General features: G+C 47.3%; 2 protein-coding genes across 2 annotated transcripts in view; one reads left to right on the plus strand and one right to left on the minus strand.

Annotated features, from left to right (window-relative positions):
• The window catches only part of MRAP (melanocortin 2 receptor accessory protein), a 19,392-nt gene extending 8,879 nt beyond the window's left edge, over positions 1-10,513 (plus strand). The window contains exons 2-3 of the mRNA XM_008577229.1: positions 7,497-7,596; positions 9,901-10,513. Of these exons, the coding sequence (XP_008575451.1) occupies positions 7,497-7,596; positions 9,901-10,213 (413 nt within the window). The 3' untranslated portion in view covers positions 10,214-10,513. The remainder of the gene's footprint in view (positions 1-7,496; positions 7,597-9,900) is intronic.
• Positions 10,514-12,575: 2,062 nt separating this feature from the next.
• URB1 (URB1 ribosome biogenesis 1 homolog (S. cerevisiae)) overlaps positions 12,576-23,073 on the minus strand; it is a 72,597-nt gene continuing 62,099 nt past the window's right edge. The window contains exons 32-38 of the mRNA XM_008577233.1: positions 21,290-21,396; positions 19,851-19,994; positions 18,441-18,550; positions 17,076-17,273; positions 15,625-15,866; positions 14,456-15,055; positions 12,576-13,384 (exon numbers count right to left, since the gene is read on the minus strand). Coding sequence (XP_008575455.1) covers positions 13,182-13,384; positions 14,456-15,055; positions 15,625-15,866; positions 17,076-17,273; positions 18,441-18,550; positions 19,851-19,994; positions 21,290-21,396 — 1,604 coding nt within the window. The 3' untranslated portion in view covers positions 12,576-13,181. The remainder of the gene's footprint in view (positions 13,385-14,455; positions 15,056-15,624; positions 15,867-17,075; positions 17,274-18,440; positions 18,551-19,850; positions 19,995-21,289; positions 21,397-23,073) is intronic.

The following is a 23,073-nucleotide window of genomic DNA, read 5'->3' on the forward strand; positions in this document are numbered from 1 at the left end:
AAAAAAAAAAAAAAAAAAAAAAGGGGATTTTCGTATGGTAGATCTATCTTCAGTTGTTTGAGGAACCTCCAAACCATTTTCCATAGGGGTTGCACCATTGTGCATTCCCACCAACAATGTAAGAGAGTTCCTTTTTCTCCGCAGCCATGCCAGCATTTATCTTTCGGTGTCTTTTGGATTTTTGCCATCCTAACTGGGGTGAGATGGTATCTCAGTGTGGTTTTGATTTGCATTTCCCGGATGCTGAGTGATGTTGAGCATTTTTTCATATGACTGTTGGCCTTTTGTATATCTTCTTTAGAGAAATGCCTGCTTAGCTCTTTTGCCCATTTTTTGATTGGGTTGCTTGTTTTTTTCTTGTAAAGTTGTTTGAGTTCTTTATATATTCTGGATGTTAGTCCTTTGTCAGATGTGTATTTTGCAAATCTTTTCTCCCACTCTGTTGGTTGTCTTTTAGCTCTGTTAATTGTTTCTTTTGCTGTGCAGAAGCTTTTTAGTTTGATATAGTCCCATTTGTTCAAACTAAATTTTTTTAAATGTCTACCAGTCACTTAGTTGCCAAAGCAAATGTCCAATCCCATGAAATAATTTTTTTTTAATGTTTTAAAACAAACAACCCTTGGATTTCATTCAAAGTTAGGACTTCCTCTTACCCCACCTTGGTGAAAGGCGCATATCTCTTTTCTTTCCTCTTCCAGTTCCTTTCCCTGTTCTCAGAGACCAACCCCACTTCCCCTCCAGGCCATGTTCTCAGGCACAGTCACTTTAAGCCAGCTCCTGCCTGGTCCTCAGCCTGCACTCTCCCTGGAGGCCCTTAGCTGGGCTCTGGACTGCATACAGCTCTGCCACTGGACACTAGGACAGCAGCCCCCTCTCCTCTGCTGACACCAACTGCAGAGTTCCTTACACTCCAGATTTTCCTCAGCACGTCAGGCTCCGATCCACTGTGCCCCGCCCGCTGCAAAGAACACACACAAGAGGGCTCTAGCCAGGCCCACTGGCCCTACGGCAGGGAAGCACCTCCTACCCTCTTGTAGGGGGCAAAGGTCATGGAGGACTCCACACACCATCTCCTGTCTCTACAGAAAACTCTTCAGAGCCAAGCATCACAAAATGAGATTTTAAGTATGTGGCACTTGTCAGTCTGCTCAAGTTGCTATAACAAAATGCCACAGACTCAAAAAACAGAAATGTGTTTCTCACAGTTCTGGAGGCTGAAAGTCCAAGATCAAGCTGCCAGCAGATGCGGTGTCTGGTGAGGGCTCCCTTCCTGCCTGTAGATGGCTGTCTTCTCTCTGTGTCCTCACACGGCCTTTCCTCTGAGCTCTCATAGGAGCTTCTCTCCCTCTTCTTATAAGGGCACTAATCCCATCATGGGAGCCCCACCATCATGACTGCATCTAAACCTTATTACCTCCCAAAGGCCCTACCTCCACATATTTTCACAGTGGGGGTTAGGGCTTCAACATATGAATTTGCGGGGGGACCCAAACATTCAGACCATAACAGCACCTTTGTCTTGGATTTCAGCTGAAGCAGACAGAAAGAGTACACTGTTAATATTCTGTCTCATATATATATTTCAGACAGGATCTCACCACATACGTGTTTTGTACTCTGCTATTATTGACATAACAATATTTTGTTTTCCCATGTCATTAAATATTCTTTCCCAAAAACTTTGTAAATAGACACATGGTGTTTTAGAAATTTGTATCTTTGAGCATATAGGATGTTTCCAGGATTTTGCTATTATAAATCATGGCCTTGGAACAAGAAAAACATTTTCTACTGTTGTGTGTCAAGTGAAGATGTCCTGCGTACTTTTGTTCTGAGTATCTAAATTAAGTTGACCAAAAAAAAAAAAAAAAAAAATCTAAAAAAATGCAAAAGCAGCGATCTTTATCACCCACACTGTAGATAATGGACATAATTATCTGTGTCAATTTTGTTTTCTGTGCTGATCAGCAAAAGGTAGTGTCAGGCAGTCTCAGTGTGTTGTTACATGGCTTTGGAGGTGGGGTAAGGTGAGCCCCAGCCCAGGTGATAGAGGACAGAGGTCATATCGCAGAAAGCAGGTGACCACCCCTGCTGGCTTCCTTGCTAACAATTTCGACCTTCTCTCACCTGGCCAGTTCCTTTGGGTTGGGTCTTCTCCCTAATCAAATTGGAAAGCATTCCACCCCAGTTCTGCAAACCTTCTCTGCAGTAGTGCACATGAAAGACAGGAAGAAGCTGGGAAAGGACCTGAGAACTTAGGGATGTTTCGAGACAGGAATAAAGAGGCAAGGCTCGGTCTCAGTCCTTCTTGCTAGAAGGTCACCTGGGCAGCCAGGCTGGGTAGTTGTATTAGTCAGGGTTCTCCAGAGAGACAGAATCAATAGGATATGTTATAATTACATGAGTGGGATTTATTAGGGGAATTAGCTCACATGGCTATGAAGAAAAGTCCCACAATAGGCCGCCTATAAACTGGATGCCGGTAGCGTGGCTCAGTCCAAGTCCAAAGGCCTCAGAACCAGGGAAGCTGATGGTGTCCTTGGTGTAAGTTCTAGAACCCAAAAGCTGAAGAGTCTCAAGCTCTGTTGTCCACGGACAGGAGAGAAGAATGTGTCCCAGCTCTAGCGGATCGAGAGAGAGCTTCACCTCTTTCCTCTGTCTTTTGTTCTCTCTGGACCCCCAGTGGATTGGATGGCTCCCACCCACACTGAGGGTGGGGCTTTCACACCCAGGCCACTCAGGCTGTCACACTAATCTCTGCTGGAAACACCCTCATGGACACACCTGAAAAGATAGCTTTACCAGGTTTCTCAGCGTTCCTTCATCTAACCAAGTTGACACCTAGAATTAACCTTCACAGTAGTGGAGTCAAAATAAAAAGAAAAACACTCAGGGTTCAAGTGTCAACCTAACAAGCAGGAAGGATTTTAGCATTTTTGTGGAGTCAAAATAGAAAGAAAAACACTCAGGGTTCAAGTGTCAACCTAACAAGCAGGAAGGATTTTAGCATTTTTGTGTTCATGCTTATGTGCTGGAATATATTCCATCGTGGTTGGGCAGATACTGGAAACATCTAGGGATTTATATATATTTTTATATGGAGCAGTCAGTGCTCAGTTGAAGGCTGTGGGCTGTTCTTCTGCAGGGATAGCTCTAAACTGAGTGTTACAGACACTTCACAAGAATTTCGCCCTTGTGATTTTCCGACGTGGCTTCTGACTGTCTCATGGAAAGGTTAAGAATCTCTCCAAACTATTAACAAAGTGGAAAATGCAAATCTGTTTCCTGGGGCCCTGTCGGGTCTGACTAATGATACGTTTGATCTTCTATTTGTGCCCTGTTCAGAGGCTAAGCTTAGAAGAAAACCAATCCCATATTCCAATCTTATAGTGTCAGTACAGATGATTCTAATAGGATGAGTCTCCAGATGCTGGTCTAATGTTCCCTTTCAGAGAGTGGTAAGATGGATTGATTTCCCCTGAGTATTGCCTGGCTTTCATGCTCTGTTCCTTCCCTTTGATTATGGGCTGGGAAGAATTTGTCACAGTCCATGCTGACTTCTGTTGATGCGCTGCCTCTGGCAGCTTCAATAATAAGGTGTTCTGTTCATCTGCTGCACCTAGAGCTGGGAGCAGAAGAAAACACACCTCTAAACAATCTCTTCTGAACGCAGTTTAGATAATTCAATGCACAGATTGAACAAAGGACCTATGTAAAACTCTTTTCTCTTATTCGGAGCATTCACTTTCAGGTCCCAACTTTAACCATGACTTCAAACTCTGCAGCAAATGGTCGGTCCTGTGGGCATGACATAAGTAGTGAAAGTGACTTTTTAAAAAGGATACCAGAATGTTTACCTCTGAATTAATTTCCATCAAGCTAGCCCCAGGGGAAAGGTGCTACACTTGAATGATTCTGTTATTGCTCTAAAACTTCTTGGAGCTCTTCTTTTGGAACTGACTTTGGGTGGCCACACCACACTCTATGAAACATTCATGGTGATAAATTACGTATATCTTTTGAGGATGAATTTTCTTTTTGGAAATAGTTAAGATTCACCCAGAAACAAGTCAGGTGAATGAAATGGGTGATTAAACTGATCCCATCTGGGTGTCAAAAATGAAATATGATCTCATAAAGGAGCAAAACTGTGGGTGTGTGTATGGGTGTGTGATTCACAAATTAGTCCTTGAAGATAATCCCCAAAGAGGAGTTCTATAAATGTTTGATCAACAGATGTATTTTATGAAAATTTATATGACTATTTATATGACTCTAATGAAAATTTATATGACTCTAGAGGATGATTATTTTGAAGGTCGGCCTTCATTTGGATTTTTAAGTACTGGTATGTTCATTGAGAAAGTCAGGTTCTTAACTGACTTGGCAAAGAAAATTGATTACAACTAACAGAGTACCAGGTGAATAGAAGTTGACTTCTTTGCTGTGTAAAAGTCTGCAGGGCTGGATGGCGAGTCAGCTCCGTGAAGTCAGCTTCCTTCCAGCTCACTGTGATGTCCTCCCTAGGACATGTCTCTCATCCTCGTGTTCCAAGCCATGTTCTGGCCATCACATCCAAGCTCGGGCAGCAAAATGGAGTAAGGAAATAAGAAAGGACACAAGGTACTAAAGTCTAGCAGTCTCTGGAGGAAAACTACCAGACCAGCTAAAAGCAACGTTTCTGTTACCATGGAAGCATGCAAGAGCAGACATAGGATTGACGACTGGCTGTCTATGCATAAGTACCTTAACTCAAATCTGACACTTTAGTGAGCTTAAAGGATGCAGTGATATCACTTGTCACAAAAACTCTCTTAACAGAAATAATAATTTGAATTCTATTTATAAATCATTTCACAACCACTGAACAAGAAATGGTTCCATATGCATTATACACACATATTACTTTATTTAATCTTCCTAACACCCTATCTCATAGGTGCTATTATCCCCATTTTACAAATGAGCAAACGAATTTAGACATGTAATGATCCCAGATTGCCAGAGATCACATTGCTAGGAAACGTCCGAGTCAGAATTTGAACTCAAAGCCACCCACTTCCAGAGCCTGGGCTCTTAACCCACGTTGTTATACCCCAACAAAAGAAGTACTTAAAGCTGACTTTCTACTAGGACTCTGGGACCCACATGTTAGCGTTGGGAGGAATGCTGACATTGAGGTTTAGCAATTTTCACTCAACAAAACTGAGGCACCTACTATGAACAGGGAGCACTTCGAGTCAATATGTTAACTCCAAGTTAGGATGAGAAATCCCCAAGGTGAAGCGAAGCCCAGCCAGGCCACCCAGAACCTGTGTTGTCACTCCACTGTCGATGGATGTCTAATTCCCCTTATTCCACCAATGGGGACTCGGAAAGAAAGGAAAGAGAGAAGGAGGAAAGGGGGAGGGAGGGAAGGAGAGGAGTGATGGAGAAGAGAGAGAAAAGAAGGGGAAGGGAGAGAGAAGGGAAGGAAAGGAGAAAAGGAGAGAGGGACAGGGAGGGGAGGGAAGCTGTCCACGCTGCACCAGTTTCATTGTCAACCCAGCCTGGGGCCCCGTGTTGTGAAAACAAGCCTGAGGACGTTCCAACGTTTCCAACACTGGGGAATGACTGTTCTTGCCTTTGGAACAAAATGTTCTCTCCAAGCCCTTGGGTGAACCTTCAGAAGGAAGAGGGAAAACAACAATATTTTCTTGGCTGCCTTTTTCAACAGAACATGACGAAAGTGAATTTAGTACAGAAAATGACTGGTGGCTACTGATCGCCTTTTTAGTTTGAGAAAATTAAAATTTCACTTATCTGACGACACTGTGTACCCTGTAAAGTGTTGTATTAGTCTGTTTTATGTTGCTATAACAGAATTACCTGAGATTGGGTAACTTATAAGGAAAAGAGGTTTATTTGGCTCATGATTCTGGGACAGCTGCATCTGGCACGGGCCTCAGGCTGCTTCTACTCATGGCGGAAAATGGCTGCAGCCGGCGGGTACAAGCAGATCACATGGCAACAGGAAGCAAGAGAGAGAGAGAAGGTGCCAGGGTCCTTTTTTTTTTTTTTTTTTTTGCCAGGGTCCTTTTAAGCATGGGAACTAATAGAGTGAGAACTCACTCATTAATCCCCTCTCCCCCAGGGAGAGCATTAATCCATTCATGGGGGATCTCCCCCATGACTCAATCACTTTCCAACACTGCCACATTGGGGATCAAATTTCCACGTGAGTTTTGGAGGGGACAACACATCCAAACTCCATCAAGTGTCGTCTCATTTCCTGCTCAGTATCAGGGGATAATGACAAGGGCTGAAGCAGACAGGTGCGCTCCTGGGAGAAGAGGAGCTCGCCACTGCTAAATTTTTGAAGCTCTTATCTTAGGCTCCCTGACAGAACTTAGGTGCTAAAGACCTCAAATCCTGCAGTTTTGGGGGTTTTTTTTAATGAAGGGGGAGGGGGAAGAAAGGCAAAGAGTATTAGTGTCTGCAGAAATCTGAAATATCCTTACAGAATAAAATCCCAAACCAATTTTCTGAAAGCACATGTACTCCTGTGCTTTGAGGATTATAAAATAAATTGTGACTCTCTGGGAGTATAGAATAATGCACAACGAGTGGACAAGGTATGCTAAGAAAGTCAGAGGCTTCTTTTAAAAGTCCTTAAGCTTAGGACTGGAGCACTCAGCTTGGAGCATCTTGTCCCAGGGTCATCCAGTTGGTCTGGAATAAGACACTTCCAGGGCTCTGAAGAGGCTGAGCATGTTTCCTGGTTTCCCTTTGTCCCTTCAGCCTCAGGCCATAAATACAGCCACAGTGTTGGCTGCAAAAGTGCCTGTTTCTTCCTGCCACTGCCAACCTCTTGCTGAACCCCTCCACCTGAAAGAGAGGGACCAGCTCTTTCCACCTCCCTGGCCTGAGTGGGCAGCCAGGGCAGGCCTCGGTCAGCTCCTCCAGGGCAGTAAGAGCCTTACCTCCACGGGAGCACTGTGGTCCAGTGCACGTCCTCTTTCCATGTCTCTGACTCTTGGGGTCTCTGAAGCTGCTCCCGATGGGGCCAGTCACTAAAGGGCCCCGGGCAGTATCCCTCCCAGGGATGGGAGTCCGTCCTGTTACATGGAGCTGCCCACAGCCCTTTCTTCTCACACCCCTGTGAGAAAGGGAAGGCGGGAAACCCATTCTTCAGGATTGTTCTGGGCAGCCCCAGCAGCTGAGAAGGCAGATCTGGGGTGCCACACAACTTCATTCACTGTTTCCCCTCAATAGACCAATCACCCAAAACAGGCCCAGTGGCTGGCTGCCCTGAGAAAAAGCCACTTTCTTGCTTCCCTGTTTTCTCCTAAGGTTATCGCTAATGGGAAACTTTCCCAATGGCACCAGCTGAGAGGCTGGAAGAAGAGAGAACACCTGCCTTCAGGGCAGCAATACCTGGGGGCTGCATGGGGCCCTCTACTGTTAGTCTTTAACAATATCAAATGGACACTGAGATACTGCTCTTCCTCCCGCAGACGCAATCGTCACCGCCTTTTGGGTGAGCTTGGCTGCGTTCTTGGTGCTCCTGTTCCTCATCTTGCTCTACATGTCCTGGTCAGGCTCCCAGCAGATGAGGTAAGGAAGGAGGGGTGTGGGCACCCGGGTGCCTCCGATGCTAAATGGTAATAGCATATCCGCACAGTGGAATAGTATCCAGCCATAAAAAGGGATGCAGTACTTGCTCACGCCGCAACACCGATGAACCTTGAAGCATGCTAAGTGAGAGAAGCCAGACACGAAAGGCAACATGTTCTGACATATCCAGAATGGGCAGATCCATAAAGACAGAGAGCAGACTAGTGGTTGCCTAGGGCTAGGGGGAGGGCAGTGCTAATGGGTTTCTTTTGGGGATGATAAAAAATGTTCTAAAATTATAGTGATGGTTATACAACTCTGTAAATATACTAAATACCACTGAAATGTACACTTTAAATGGGTGAACTGTATGGTATGTAAAATATATCTTGGTAAAGCTGTTTAAAAAAAATAAGGCCAAAATGACTCCACGTGCCAGTTAAGTCTTGCCAACCAGCTCACCAGGAAAACGGGGCCCTTACTCAAGCATCTATGGAGACTATCTGTTACTGAAGGCCACTGTGGGCCTCAGTGGTTAAATTGGAGGTAAAATCCAGGAGCTCTAAGTAGTAATTAGAATGTAGCTCGTTATGTGTTAATTCCCCTGTGCTAGACGACTGGCTCCCACATCCAATGTTCCCTCTTAGGTTAATTCGCCCCACGGCTCCCTAATGACTGTTCTTACAAGGAATCCTACATACCCTGCCATAGCCGAGCGGACCAGGGGTAGGCAACTGACCCAAAACGGCCCCATCCAGAGACTGGCAAATGCCCCTGGAAACATGCAGCCTGGCTGAAGAGCTGGGGCCAGGCAGATTCCCATCTTTGGAATTTGGAATCGGGAAGCTGAAGCACCAGGTAGCTGGGGGCGCTGCACAGAGTGGTTCAGGAAGAGACCAGGGCTGGACGCCACTATGGACCACTATGTCCATTATGGACAAAAATCTTGGGGAGAGGAAACCAAGGGCAAGTGTAGGAAGCTGATCAGCAGAGACATGCAGAGCTGTTCTAAGAGAGGAGAGATGAGGGTCTTGGAGCTCCTGAAGGAACCAGAGGCAGTCCCTCTACCTGCTGAAGTCCCAAGTCATTCCTGTGAGGAGGAACCTGAGGGTCTGGTTATTTACCACGCTGTCTTGAAGGGGCCTCTGTTCTTGTACCCCTCCCCACCTGCCCTGCTACGGCATCTCATCCACCAGGTCTACACTCAGCAGGTCATTTCCGAGTACCTTTGGTCACACACCGGAGGCAGGGACCAGCTTTTGAGCAATAAAGAAATCTCTTCTTTTCCTCCAGTTTTTAGAACTCATGTTGAATTTAAGTAGGTTTTTAATCCCCAAGAGACACCTGAGGGATAAAATAATGAAATAACCTTTCTTTTCTGCTCTTCTGGGGTGACCTGCAGCAAGCCCTGACACGGACAGTTGGCAGAGACTGCCTGTCATCCTCCCGTGGAGAGTTCCCTGGTCCAAGGGCCACCTCTGTCAGGCCCAGCTCCTCTGGGCTAATATTTCACAGGGACAAAGGGATGGCATTTCTTGTCCTTACCGGCTGCAGGGCTCACTATAGATAATGCTGTCAAGGCACTGCCACAGACATGGCATGCTCAGGGCAGCCAAGTGGATTCTTAGTAAGACTTGAGAAGGGGAGTGACTCCCTGAGGATTCGCTGCTGCCATGAGGAAGGGAGGGAGGGAGGGAGGGAGGGGAATTAACGCTGTCTTAGGCCAGTGGCATCTGAGAGGAAGGGCCTCTGCCAGTTGGCTCCCTCCCGTGCCCCTCACTCACGTTAGCTTTCTAAGTACGTTTAACTGGTTCTCCTGCTCAGACAGCTCCTCAGTTCACCCTGATGATACTTCAAGGCAATTGTCCTGTTTCATGGATGAGACTGAAGGCAGGCAGGAAGTGGCGGCCAGGGCCCAGGCCAGGCAGCCATGTCCACCGCCAGAGCAGCTCCTGGGCAGGAGAATCCACCCGGGGAGGGCAGATTTCTACCTAAGATACAAGTTTTATAAAGATTTAAAATGAGCTATACTCAGATGCATGGCTGGATGGAAGGTCAACCTGCTCCTGCCCAAATGGAAATCAACACAGGAATCAAGCACCTCCTCTCTTAGATTTCTCTACGATGGTGACCTCTGAGCTGGGATGACTCTCTGCAGGGGCTTGCCTCACATAGCTGAGGTGCTCACATCCCTGGGCCTTCTCTGGTTTTGGGCAGGCAGAAGGGCAACAGGAAAGCACACCAGCTAAGGGCTGCTCCCGACCAGCTCCTTTGATGCCTGCCTCCCATCTGCTCTGTCCACAGGAACAGCCCCCAGCACCACCAACAATGCCTGTGGAGTCACTGTCTCAACCTCCCACTCTGCATCTGGAGGCACCTGCTGTGCCACAGGTTTCCTGGGGGGACCTCACAGGCTCCACCAGGCTCAGTGGAGGAACCAGGAAGCAGAGATGGCCCTGACCAGCAGCTGCAGCCGGAGAGCTCCCCCGCCTCACCCCCCATGGCCCCTAGGCCCACCTCTGGGAACTGGCCCTCGATGGGTGTCCTCACAGCATCAGCTGACGTCAGGAACAAGCCCAGAGAGCCTCCCCCTGGAGACAGAACCTCTCAATTGTAGAACTGACACCAGGGGAGCACAGCCACAGCTGGGCGAGCTGGTGAAATCAAACCAATCTGGACACACGTCATCTTTTTAAAGGCTGTTTGCTTGCAGCAGAACATGACTACATTGAGGATGATTCTACAAGGAGGCAAGTCTTATGCATTTGTCACAGGCTTACAAATGGCCACTCGTGCCTGGGAAAGCAGTCCCACATAGTGCCGATTCTATTTAGCACACCTACCTAACCTGCTCGCTTACTGCTTATGTTCGCTTTGGGAAGGGCAGGAAAATAAAACAAATTAACAAAAATTTGTTTACCAATCTTTGCTATGGCACTTTATTACTTCCGTAATAGCTTAACGACCCTAAGTTCGCTCGGTCAATTCAGACCTCTGTTAGGACAGGGCAGACCTGCCATGTCCCCCTCCATCCTCCCCTGGTGCCCACCGCTCACCAGGATATGGTAGTGTCTGCCCTGCCAGGCTGGCTGACTGTGGTCACAACTCCAACCTCCCCAGAGCCTTTCAGACAAAGTCCAAGGCAGGTCACCTCTCAGCAGCCAGACCTGGTGGGTAAGGCCTATGCCCAAGGGGAGGGGATCGGCCTCCAGATGCTGTTGCAGAATGTAAAGAGTTCTTGAAACTGGCAGGAAGATGTGACTTTATGTGACCATGGATCTGAGATCCCTGAGAGATCTAGGCTTCTCATGCCCAACAGCCCTGTCCCTGATGATAGACACAGTATCACACTACAGCCAGAAAACCATGTACTACTCACAGCTTTCAAGCAGGGAGCTGTGGGTTTTATTTTTAAAATAACTGTTTCCTTTTTTTTTTTTTAAGCACAGCATTCAAAATGTTTCTAATTTAGGGTTTGGTGTTATAAGTCCAGGTGAAAACCACGTATAACCTATTCTCTGCAGGACGAGACTCTCTTCCCCACCCCAGGTGACAGGAAAATAATTCCACAAGGTGAGGGCCAGGCTTAGCCCAGACTGCAGGGCAGGGGGTTTAAAAGGAAAGACGAGGGAAGACTGATGAGCTCCAGGGACACAGAGGGTAAGCTGCTAAACACGTGTCCTCACTTTACCAAGCTAAAGCCCAGTTCTGGTGTACTTGTCACTGCCAAATGTAACATATATCTGACTTGTCTGCGTTGTGTATTACCCACTGGAGTGTAGGCTCCAGGGGGCAGCTCACTGCAGAAAGAGGGAGCAAAGTCACTGGCTGGCACTTGGGCACTCAGGGAAGGAAGGGAGTGACCATTGGGCTCCCATGGCTGCCTGGCAACTTCCCCATCCCCAGGGCTCACAATAGGGGATGGGTAGGTGTCACCACTCCAGCCAAGCAGGGGAATTGAATCCCTCCCAGTCATTGGGAACTGAGAACCCGGGAGACAGCTGAGGCCTGGAGCCTGGGATGGGGCCATGGAAACTCACCACTTGCCACCTGTTCCTGTTCTCCCAGAAGCCTGCAGTTCAGGGATGTGCCCCAGGTCACTGCCCTTCCAGCCAATGCCCCTTTACGTAAGCTCATCAGAGATGCTTGTAACCAGGGCCGACCTGTGGCTCACTCGGGAGAGTGCGGTGCTGATAACACCAAGGCCCCAGGTTCGGATCCCATATAGGGATGGCCGGTTTGCTCACTGGGTGAGCGTGGTGCTGACAACACCAAGTCAAGGGTTAAGATCCCCTTACTGGTCATCTTTAAAAAAAAAAAAAAAAAAAGAGATGCTTGTAACCAAAGGAATTTCAATAAATGTGCAAGAGAACAGTAAATAAAGTAAGATGACAGCAAACCAGGAAGAGAAGAGAAAGGAAAACATGGCTTTCACTGCAACAGTGCTTGTGTGAATCTAAATGTAGGATTTCAATTTCAGAATATTCTCAGAGAATATTGTTGCGAGGTTTTTTTGGGGGGGTGGGCCAAGGGACAGGAGAGGTAAATGATCCTTCCTTTTTAGATGACAAGCCCTGTTTGTGGTAAAGGGATATGCAGATAAGCAATGCTCTTGCCTTGCTTAAAATCTTGTCATTTAAAATAGAAAAGATTCCAAAGAACACTGGTGCTAAATAAAAGCGTAAATGTTTAAGATGAAACCAAGCCATTCTCAGTGCTATGTATATCACACGGGCAAATAAAATAGCCACCTCCCAAAGGAGAGAACCAACCCCCAGGAGTCCAGGGTGTGCGGGAGGGTTTTAAACAAACAGGCGAAAATTTCACACGTAACATACATGGAATTTCATATTGACTTGTCAGTTATAACACCAACTAATATATAAACTTTAAAAGTCAAATTCTGACCTATAAAATGTGGGTCTGTGTGGAATAAAAATAGCCTGTTAATATCAGCAAGCAAAACACAGAAATCTTACAAAAAATAGACATTTATTAATGAGGTTAAAAAATTCAAAATTCTCTCTTTGAAAACAACTTAAAAAAATACAGAGTATTATCCCAAAGCAGAGGTCAAATCAATTTTAAACTTTAAGGATTTAGTGTAACACCCTTTTATTTAATAAATTAACAAGCACTGGCAGAAATTTATTCAAAAAGTCATACAAAACTGTTATGACTTCTTACAGAAAGAAAATGTTAAATATCTCCGTGATTATCAAAAAATATCTTGAATATTTTTTGACATTTTAGCTTTAATATCCACGAATCCCTTACGCACTCAGAAGTGTCACCTCAACTTGAGGTATTTCCTTTGAAGAGTGATGGAACCCCTGAGAAGAAGGGTCTTGCCTACCTGATGGGCCTCATGACCCAGACACACCCCATGCTCCCTGCAGCACTGATGGCTTGGTACATGGAGTCCCTTGCATTCATTATTTACTGGTCAGTTAAACGAAGTCCTTACAACTTTTCTTACTGGAGAACTGAGTCAATGTACAGAACATGTCATTTCGCATGTCTGGACATCTTTGACTCGACCAAACTTCTAGAACCTGGTGCTCAAGGCACCAGCTGGCAGGGCATCAGGCACCTGAGGCCGAGATAGCGACATCCTTGCAGAGCACAACAATGGCCTCCTCTTCACCACATGGCGCATCCTCTTCACCACATGGCGCATCCTCCACGGCATCACAGATCATTTGGACGTGGGTTAGGAGGGTGTCTGGCCGCTGGGCCCCCAGCCAGATGTCCTTAATGTACAGAGACACCAGGAATGCTGCAGATGCTGAGGAAGGGTGGGACGACAAGGCCATTAGGATGTACATCCCTCAGCTGGAGAACCAGCTGTCCCGCCCACAACATGCCGTGGCTTTGCCGGGCACCAGGTAAACTGCATCATACACCTGTGGCAACCCGAGGTGAGCACACTGGTAAAAAAGTCTATTTTGCCTTGGCTAACTTTTGCGTTAATCTTTTTTAGTTCATTTAAAAATGGATCTTTCTTCTGATGAATGTGTGTAGATCACCCCCAAAAAACTACTACAAGCCACGTCTCTTGGTTCTGACCATACATGCCAAGAACCGGAATTCTGACAACTTCCTGGAATCATTTCATATCATTTCCTCAATGGCATGGAAGAAGAGGAAAAGAGAAGGTTTTACAGGCAAAAAAGACTCAATTTCCCAACAGCATCAAAAAAAAAAAAAAAAAAAGGAGCAAAAAAAGCAGTCAAGAAAAAGGTCACTCCAGCTACCAGGTGAGTTCACCTGCCCAGGTTGCCGGCCCTTCCCCCTTGCCAGCTTCCCTCAGCAAAAGGAACAACCTCCCAGAGGGAGGAAGCCACACCCACTACCCTCGAGTTCTCCTACAGCCACTAAAAGCCAGTGCTCTTCAGTCACTCACCCACACATTCACACCTTCAGCATCTGCTAAATGCCAAGTACATAAACTGTGTGTGTGCCTGTGCGGACACATATATAAGTGTGTGTGTGCACATGCTCACACGCACGCACGCGCACCTGGCTATGATGTGGAACATCATTCTTCACCTGACTAGTGGTCAAAAACCCTACTGCTCAGCAGTGGCGGAAGAGCTTCTGAGGGGGACCTTTCTCCACCTCAAACATGATTGTCACTGTTTCACCTGAAAGCTGAGGCAAAGACTTCCTCTCCCTTCACATTCAGTGCCAAATGGCAAGCTCTCTGCAGCCCCCATTATTGTGGTAAGGAGCCATCTCAATTCCTAATCAAAGTACTGAGTTTCTGGCAGAGGCCCCAGGCTCCAAGGAACAGAAGCTCCCCAGCCCCCCAAATCCGCTCACGTACTTCAGTCTCCAACCAAAGAGCCCGCCTTACCTTGCGCAGCTCCATCCTTCTCTTCCAGGGAGGAGCGGCAGAGGGCCTCTGCAGCCAGGTGCAAGGGGCTCCCCTCTATGCCCTGGGCCACCACCAGCTGTAGCATGACTGTGTTAAACAGGCAGGCCACATCTTGTGCAGGCCCTGCCAGCCTCTCGGCATCACAGAACCGGCTGTACAACTTGAATATGGCACTTCTCACGGCACTGTCCCTAAGAAGGTCAGCCATAACCACCGAGTGTGGCAAAATGTGGCTCTTAAGCCAGCCAAGGAGCCCTGCAGCCTCTACCCTGCTGAGAGGTTGCTCGGCCGCTGACCGCAGCACCCAGCTGACCACCAGAGGGGTGGTGGCGGACATGGGGCTGGGTGCCCCACTCTCCAGATTGGCCCCATCCACAGGGTCCTGAGCGGGTTCAGGGCCAGGGATCTCTGGCCCCCAGTGGGTGAATATGGAAATTAGGAGGCCCTTGCACGTCTCCAAGCTGGATGCCTTCAGCTCAGGGTCGGCTGTCTCCTCTGCCTCCCCAGGCCGCCTCTTTCGGCCCCGCGGGCCCTTGGCTCGGGCTGGCACGACAGGCTTATTCTTGTCCTTGAGCATTTCTGTTAAATGCACAGTGAGAAGAAAGGCAGTGAGACTGGTGTCCCTCCGGCCCACACATCCAGGTGGTGGTGGTGGTGGGGGGGCAACTTACGTGTCCTGAGCAGTTGGCACTGCACCAACAGGACAGGCTCCTAAACTGGGAGCACAGTCAATGCTCAATATTTTACTGTGACTGTCATTACTGTTCTGATGAACTCATCAGTCCTCACAACCATGAGGCAGGTGCCATGATTATCCTTACTGACATGTGGGGAAAGACAGTTGCATAAGTGGCGGTGTCAGAGATTGAGTCTAGAAGCTCTGGCTCCAGTTTGTTCTTTTGACCCCACACTTCAGGACAAGGTGGGACAAGCAGCTGGGAGCTATCCCCAACCCCTTTACAGGTGAGCACCCTGACAGGCAGGTTAAGGGACTTATCCAAAAGCAAAAAGCTACTAAGTGGCAGAGTTGGAACTCAAACCCAGGTCTCCCATTTCCCTCTCTGGGGCTTGAAGATGGACATGCCCCCTCTCTAAGTGTCAGCTCTGGAAATGCTGCTCAGAGAAAAGGCTGGGGTTCTGGCACTCACTCATCAGCTCCCTGACTTGGCACTTCTCAACGGCTGCTCTCAGGTCTTCTTGGAGCCTGATGTCCCTTTCGATGAGGCTCCACTTGTGCAAGAGGACAAGGACATCCTTGGTGGAAAGCACTGTCTCATTCACGGTGAATCGGTTCATGTCCTTGAAGGCCTGAATGACCGTGGTCCGGTACTTCAGCACAGAGTCAAGTGTCCAGAAGAAGTTGGTTAGCTGGGCGGAGGCCAAGGTGGGCCTATACAGGAGCCAACGTTACAGACTGAGCAAAAGCTGCCTCCCCGTCCTGGAAGCCCAGGACATCACACACCCAGAGGTGCAAACGGTCCATCCGCGAACCAGTTTCCCTTTACATCAGACACCGGGTGTGGGCCCCCAGTGCACAGAACAGGAAAAAGCAAGCCACTGGGGTGAGGCAGAAAGAAGACATGGAATCTGACCTCTACCTGGAGGAACAGAAATTGCTTTGGAAACCTCAGCTAAATGGGCAGCCAAGCAGAGAAAGAAAGAGGACCAGGGTGCCAGGACCTAACAGATCTCCACCCCTGGACTGCTGAGTCCTCTTACCTCATCAACTGTCAGACTCAAGTGAAAAAGGCCCAGGAAGGCCCGGGGACAGCACCACCACCCATGACCACAACCAGGAGGTCACCGGGTTATTATTATTTTAAATCATTATTTTAAATAGTAATCAGCTCTCAGACATGAAAGTGGCTTCTGACCACCCCAAAATAAGGAACATGACTATCCAGCATTGACTTAACAGGAAAACATAAAACAAGATGCCATGTTCTTTATCAAGAAATTTTTCACTTGGAGATTAAAATCTCTTTGCTATCAATCTTCCCGTTCCTGTTTCCTCAGTTCTCAAGTCAGAAATATGAGTGAACACTGTACTTTCTATAGCACAGTGGAATCTGAGGAGAATTTAGCTTTCTTGTGGAAACCAAGAGCATGATTGCAAAGGACCAGATGAAAATACTGAAATAGTCAAAAAAAATTCATGGAGAAGTGAGTCTTCACGGGCTAATGAAGCAAGTTGGGAATACCTTCTCTTAGGCTAAGGTCATGGAAAATATGTTCTTCCTACAAAATATCGCTTTATTTGAGTGTGTGAATCAAAATATCGAGGTAGACAGGTTGCCTGCTAAAAATGACCTCGTATGACGCATTTTAGGTTTTTAAAGGTGTGCTAAGTATGCAGGGCCTTGACAAGGAGCCGGACAAAGTTGAAGTGGAAGGAAGAAAAGAGCTAAAAAAGATGTCCTGTTGCTATCTCACCCAACACCAGCGCTCTGATCCAGTTCCCACCAGGCCACAGCCCAGAGTCCGCCTGTGGAGTTGTGACTGAGATACACTGTCCACACGTGACAGAATAAATGGTAGCATCAGCCAACAAGCCTCTAAAAGGCACATGAGGGGTCACCCCTGGTGGGGGAGGGCTCACCTCAGGTGCTTCGGGAGCTCGACGAGAACATAAAGGAACTCGTTGACCAGGTGCAGAGCCAGCAGTTTGGGGGGCTCCTGAGGGCAGGGCTGGTGACAAGGCCGGCTCTCCCTCTCCACCCCCTTGTCTCCCAGGTTGGTCACCCACAGCATGTGCAGCAAGGAAATCACGTTAGAGAGCAGCTGAGTTTCCAGAAACCTGAAACCAAACACGGCAACTTTCAGTCTCTGCCACAGCCTTTTAATGAGACCAGTCTGCCGGAGGTGGGGTGGGCGGGAACTGCAGGACAGAACATGACGATGGTGGTTAGGCAGACCCCCTCTAATAATTCTGTCTGCTCACCCCTCAAATGAGCATGTCCTCTAAGTAAGAACAGGGTGCTTGCTACACAGACACAGCTTCAACACAGGACAAGGCCCCACACTCCTTTCTAACCGGCGACTGCCCTAAGGCCCTCCAAGAATTCTGAAGCCACTGCACTACAATAATAAAAGCTGGTCTGTTCATGACAACAGTTCTATTTCCAAAACATAAAAATAAAATAAAACATAAAGTTATTAGCCAGAAACAGATAATCAGCCAATTATGCCTTTCACAAATCTGGAACAGTCTTGAATCTGATGTCCAAAGACACATTCCAGATTTGTATGTATATTACTTTCTTTTAGAGACATTTTAGAAAACATGTTTTTTGAATGCACATAAGGACCTGGATACCCCTGGGTTTATTACAGAAGTTAGATCTTTGAAAGACAGAGCCCCCCAACCAAGTGCTGTCTTTAATAGGGTCTTCATCTTTTCAGACAGCCTTAAACTCAGGAGAAAAAGATGATCAGGAATCACAATAAATCATCAACTCCAGCCCCTTGACACTGCTCCTCCAACAACTCGTCCCATAGCACCAAGACCCTGTGCTGAAAGGGGAGCCCTGTAACCCACTGGGACTTCAATGAGCCTTCCTCAAACTAGGAGCTTCTTGTTTCCACCTTAAGTTGGCACTGCAGTCATTAAAGCCCTAGATGACAAGACACTATATCAGACCATACTAAGCTGGCCAGCACACCAGGGGAGGGACTGGCCTGCAAGTAACAGAAAGGCTGATGGAGCGTCTGCCAGATGTAAACAGTAGCTGGTGTCTGTCATCCACAGCAGACAAGAAACACTCAAAGATTTAAACAGAGGAAATCCATTTTGGTATTCCCAGGAGCTGGATTCCCAGGCACATGGTGCCACTAGGGGACACTGTCATAGGGCATGGATATTACTGGACACTTCCAGTGGATACTAAAGCTGGTGGCATGCATCACTGTCTCTGCTCCACCCTTTTCCCACCTGACACACGCCTGTCATGTAAAAGGTGCTTACTTGCTCTCAAGGATGTGTAAAATCCAGGTTAAAAGGCTATAGTCCCGTATGATTTCATAGGCAGATTTGGCAACCTGGGCAACATTCTGTAGAATCTCCAGAATCCAATTCTGAAAACCCAAAACAAAAAGTTACTCTTCAGTGGGAAAACCTAATTTACTTGATGGAAGGAAAGTTTTTTAAATGTAATGGTGCACTACAATTCCAGGGTCTGCTGCAAGTGAAATTGGCTTTGCTACAACTGTCACAGTGTTGTCCATATAGGAATGTGCCCTTTCCCACAATTGACAGCCAGAGCATACAGCCTTCCACAGCAATGACTGGCCCCCGAGGATATCCAATTCCACTAATCCATCACAAGGAACCAACCCACAGGCAAAGATGCACCACAGAAATCAAACGACCCAGACCTGCAGCAGCCTGAGCTGGGAGAGAATGCAGGTCCATTTCTAGGCTGGCAAGGACCTGCGGGCAGCCAGCTTTGTCTCTCTGACTTACCACCTAGAAAGGAGGACATAAAACAGGGCTGCTTCCTGAACTGTTAATTGGGTGCTTCAGAATTCTCACATGCCGCTGGCTGGTTAGCTCAATAGGTTAGAGCACGGTGTTGATAACACCAAGGTCAAGGGCTCAGATCCCTATACTGGCCAGCCACCAAAAAAAAAAAAGCAATTCTCACATGCCATGAAAAATGAAAAGCTACCATACTTAAATTTAAATTCAGATTCTTCAAATATGCTTCTTAGTCCTGACTCACTCCTATTTACTCACATTTTACATAATATCAGGAATAAAAGCCAACCGAGGTTAGAAATTAATCAAAATTCCAAAGGCTTTCCTATAACTTCTTCTAACTCCCCCTGGTATTTGGAAATCACACACGTCAGCTCTTGGTTCTTGGGGCTAGAGCTAGATGCACAGAGTCCCTGAGTAGCCTCGCCAGGCAGTCAGCATCGGCTCCTGACTCATGTCTGCCTGCTCAGCGTTCGTGCCTGCAGCATCTGCACATTGATGAAGCCCCGGGGCTCAAGAGTGCCTCAGACACAGTACCTCAGTAGCATATGACAGAAATTTGTCTCTAGACTTTTTGGCCACCTCCTAAGGCTCATGAATACCAATAAATCCCTCCCTCAGGATGGCAAAATAAAGAGGCCTTCATATCAGCCAAGGGCACAGTCATCAGAGGACAGACGACACTGGGTGTCACAACACTGCGCCACAAGTGAATCAGCCTGCACTTTCTGCAGGCAATGGGACAGGCATTACAGTGTCTCACTTTCCCAGTGGAAAGCCAGGTTCAGGTTGGTTGTGTAGGCTGGGATTAGAATTCACATGGAGTTGACTTCCAACTAAACCTTGAGAAAGAGCACAGACCTTTCAGCCTCAAACACACTTACAGACCCCACTCACCTGCACCACTTCATCACACAGCGGGCTGTTGAAGAAGGACAGGATGATGTGGAAGACCCCTCGCCTGGCAAGCAGCTCGTAGCAGTGCTTGTCACGAATCCCCTGTCGCAGGATTCCAAACACCCATTCCTGTTCGGTTTTTTGCTGTAATCCATGCAAATAAGAAACTATAGTTAAAAAAGTTAAAGTTGAAGCCCTCTGATCTGCCAACTCCTCAAACACCATCATTTTCAAGCGGGGGCAAAGAACACAACAACCCTGACCTCCATCTCTGATTCTGTTATTAAAAATCCTTGGTCTCATCTCTGATTCCATTTTTTCAGGATAGATAGAAGTAAAGGACTAAGTCAAGTTCAAACACTGAACTGTGTTAAATCAGGCAGGTGTTCAGGCCAACCCTGTGGCTCACTTGGGAGAGTGTGGTGCTGGGAGCACAGCGGCGCTGGGAGCACCAAGGCCGCGGGTTTGGATCCTATATAGGGACGGCCGGTGTGCTCACTGGCTGAGAGCGGTGCGGGCGACACCAAGCCAAGGGTTACGATCCCCTTACCGCCCCCCCCCCCCAAAAAAAAAAATCAGGCAGGTGTTCAGGCCAACCCTGTGGCTCACTTGGGAGAGTGTGGTGCTGGGAGCACAGCGGCGCTGGGAGCACCAAGGCCGCGGGTTTGGATCCTATATAGGGACGGCCGGTGTGCTCACTGGCTGAGAGCGGTGCGGGCGACACCAAGCCAAGGGTTACGATCCCCTTACCGCCCCCCCCCCCCAAAAAAAAAAAAATCAGGCAGGTGTTCTATAAAAGAATATTTAATATTTAACCCAGTGATTCACTGAGAAAATACCAACATGAATGCCATAAAACTCAGGACTCTGAAGTAGTTTTTCTTTTTTAATTGACACGTAACTGTATGTATGTATGAGACACAGTGTGATATTTTGATACAGGTATATAATGTGCAATGATCAAATCAGGGTAATTAGCACATCCATCACTTCAAACATTTATCATTTCTTTGTGCTGGGAACATTCAAAATAATCTCTTCTAGTTATTTGAAAATAAACAAAAAACTGCTGTTAACTACAGTCACCCTAGAGTGCTACAGGACATTAGAACTTACTCCTATCTAACTGCAATTTTGTATCCATGAAGCAAACTCTTCCTATTCCTCTCCCCACTTCACAGCCTCTAATAAACCTCTATGAAGTAGAGTTTCTAAGGTTTGAGAAACTATGTAAAAATTAACACACGGAATAGGAGACATTGCTACACACGAGCCTGTGTAAACTGCTAGTTTTCATGACCTTCTTGCTCTAGCACAGCTGTGCCATCGCATCAGCTGTGCAGCAAACAGAATTAACGGGGAAATAGCAGAAGGACAACAATGCTGAGTCATCCAATTCAGGAGTCTTCTGGGGACCTTGGGGACTTGGGAAGCATTACCTCAAAGTCGGAGCTATAGAAGAACTGGTAGAAGCCTGGCACCTTGTCCATATTCAAGTACTCGTGTGACAGCAGGAACTTGTTGATCTTCAAGTACATGTGCTCCTCTGGAACACAGGCAGACAGTCACTACAAGAGGCACCAATAGGACACCCAGTGGTATGGGTATCCAACATAAATCCCTGTCCCTGTGGAGCTTTTGTACCCTTTTCCAGATTGCTGGTTCTCTAGAATTAGAATACAATCAGACACCTCAGTTCTACACTGCACGCAGGCTTTCTCTCAGTTAGAAACCCCTGCTCGATGTCAAGTACTTCAGAGTTGTCGCCCCGTACCCCAATTATCATCCTAGTGCATAAGCTCAAATCAGCTGGTGGGTAGAGTGGTCTTGGTCATGCACATGACAGCACAGGGCTAAAACCACACCCATCAGCCCCACCTGCCCCCAGCCTCCCACTGAAAGGAACTGTCATAGCAAGGGAGGCTCAGACATCTACTGGGTTCCTTGGCTCTGGAATACAACAAAGCAGAGGAGGACACACACACCCTTCCCGCTCCCACTCCCCACCCCTGGATCACCGACTCCAGTCTGTCCAGCCTATGACCACTGCTGTCCTACCCACACCCCGCACCAACACGAGAGCCGATGGGGGGCCAGAGCTACGCCCAGGCAACACAGAATAGATGGGAGGCTAGAACCCAAAACACTGTGGTCTTTGCTGTATTTTCACATAACAGGATTTTTTCTTGAGAGTCTGCAAACAGTTATTTTCATTCCTCCCCAAATTTCCAAGGCAAGGAAAAACCATGTAATAAAAATGATACGGAAGCAGATGAAAATCAGATCTAAATTCTAATAGCAACTTGACTACAAACCAACTATGGGGCCTCGGACAAGCTATTCAACCTTGGGATCCTCGGTTGGGGTGTGTGTATAGGGGCTCACATTTCCTCATCTGAAATGTGACCATGTTACACTAAAATACCCCGTGGTCCCTGATGTTACCCACATTCTATGATTTTTCTCTCAATAACTCCCCAAAAAGGTCTTATGAGGAACTAACTTCTCCCATGGCTCCCCACTCAGTAACAAGATGGAGCCGACCCCGTGGTCCCTGATGGTACCCACATTCTATGATTTTTCTCTCAATAACTCCCAAAAAAGGTCTTATGAGGAACTAACTTCTCCCATGGCTCCCCACTCAGTAACAAGATGGAGCCATGTTGCCATGCCTCGGGTTACACATGCGGAGTGACTCCCAGGCCAAACACTTTCTAGCTAAGGACCCAGGAGCCATGCCAACTCTGGTGTCTCTCAGCGTGGATCGATGATTAATGACAGCAGCTAATGCTGATGGCTGTTTAGTGTGCCAGGCACCCCATAAGTGCTGTAATGGGCACGATCCCCACTGCCCTCACAGCAATCCTAGAGGTAGGCAGGTGCTGTTTTTCATTTTATGGTGAAGAAACAGGGGCATGGGGAAGTTCGAGGAGTCCACACATTTGTCCCTGCATTACAGTCCCTCGATGTGGACACACCCATGAACATGAGGATCAGCTAAGGTTTTCATTTCAGCCTTATTTGCTTTTACCACAGTTTCATACAACTATAAGCAAAGATGAATATATATCCAAAACTTTCCCCCATCATACGCACTGTTCTGCACCTCGCTTTTTTTTTTTTTCCTTTTTGTCTTTTTTCGTGTCCGGCAACGGATCGCAACCCTCAGTGTTGCGCCCGTACCGGACCGGGACTGGCAACGGGATCACAACCCTCGGTGTTG

The sequence above is a fragment of the Galeopterus variegatus genome, unplaced genomic scaffold (genome assembly GCF_000696425.1).
Source record: "Galeopterus variegatus unplaced genomic scaffold, G_variegatus-3.0.2 Scaffold1463, whole genome shotgun sequence".
NCBI classification, from domain to species: domain Eukaryota; kingdom Metazoa; phylum Chordata; class Mammalia; order Dermoptera; family Cynocephalidae; genus Galeopterus; species Galeopterus variegatus.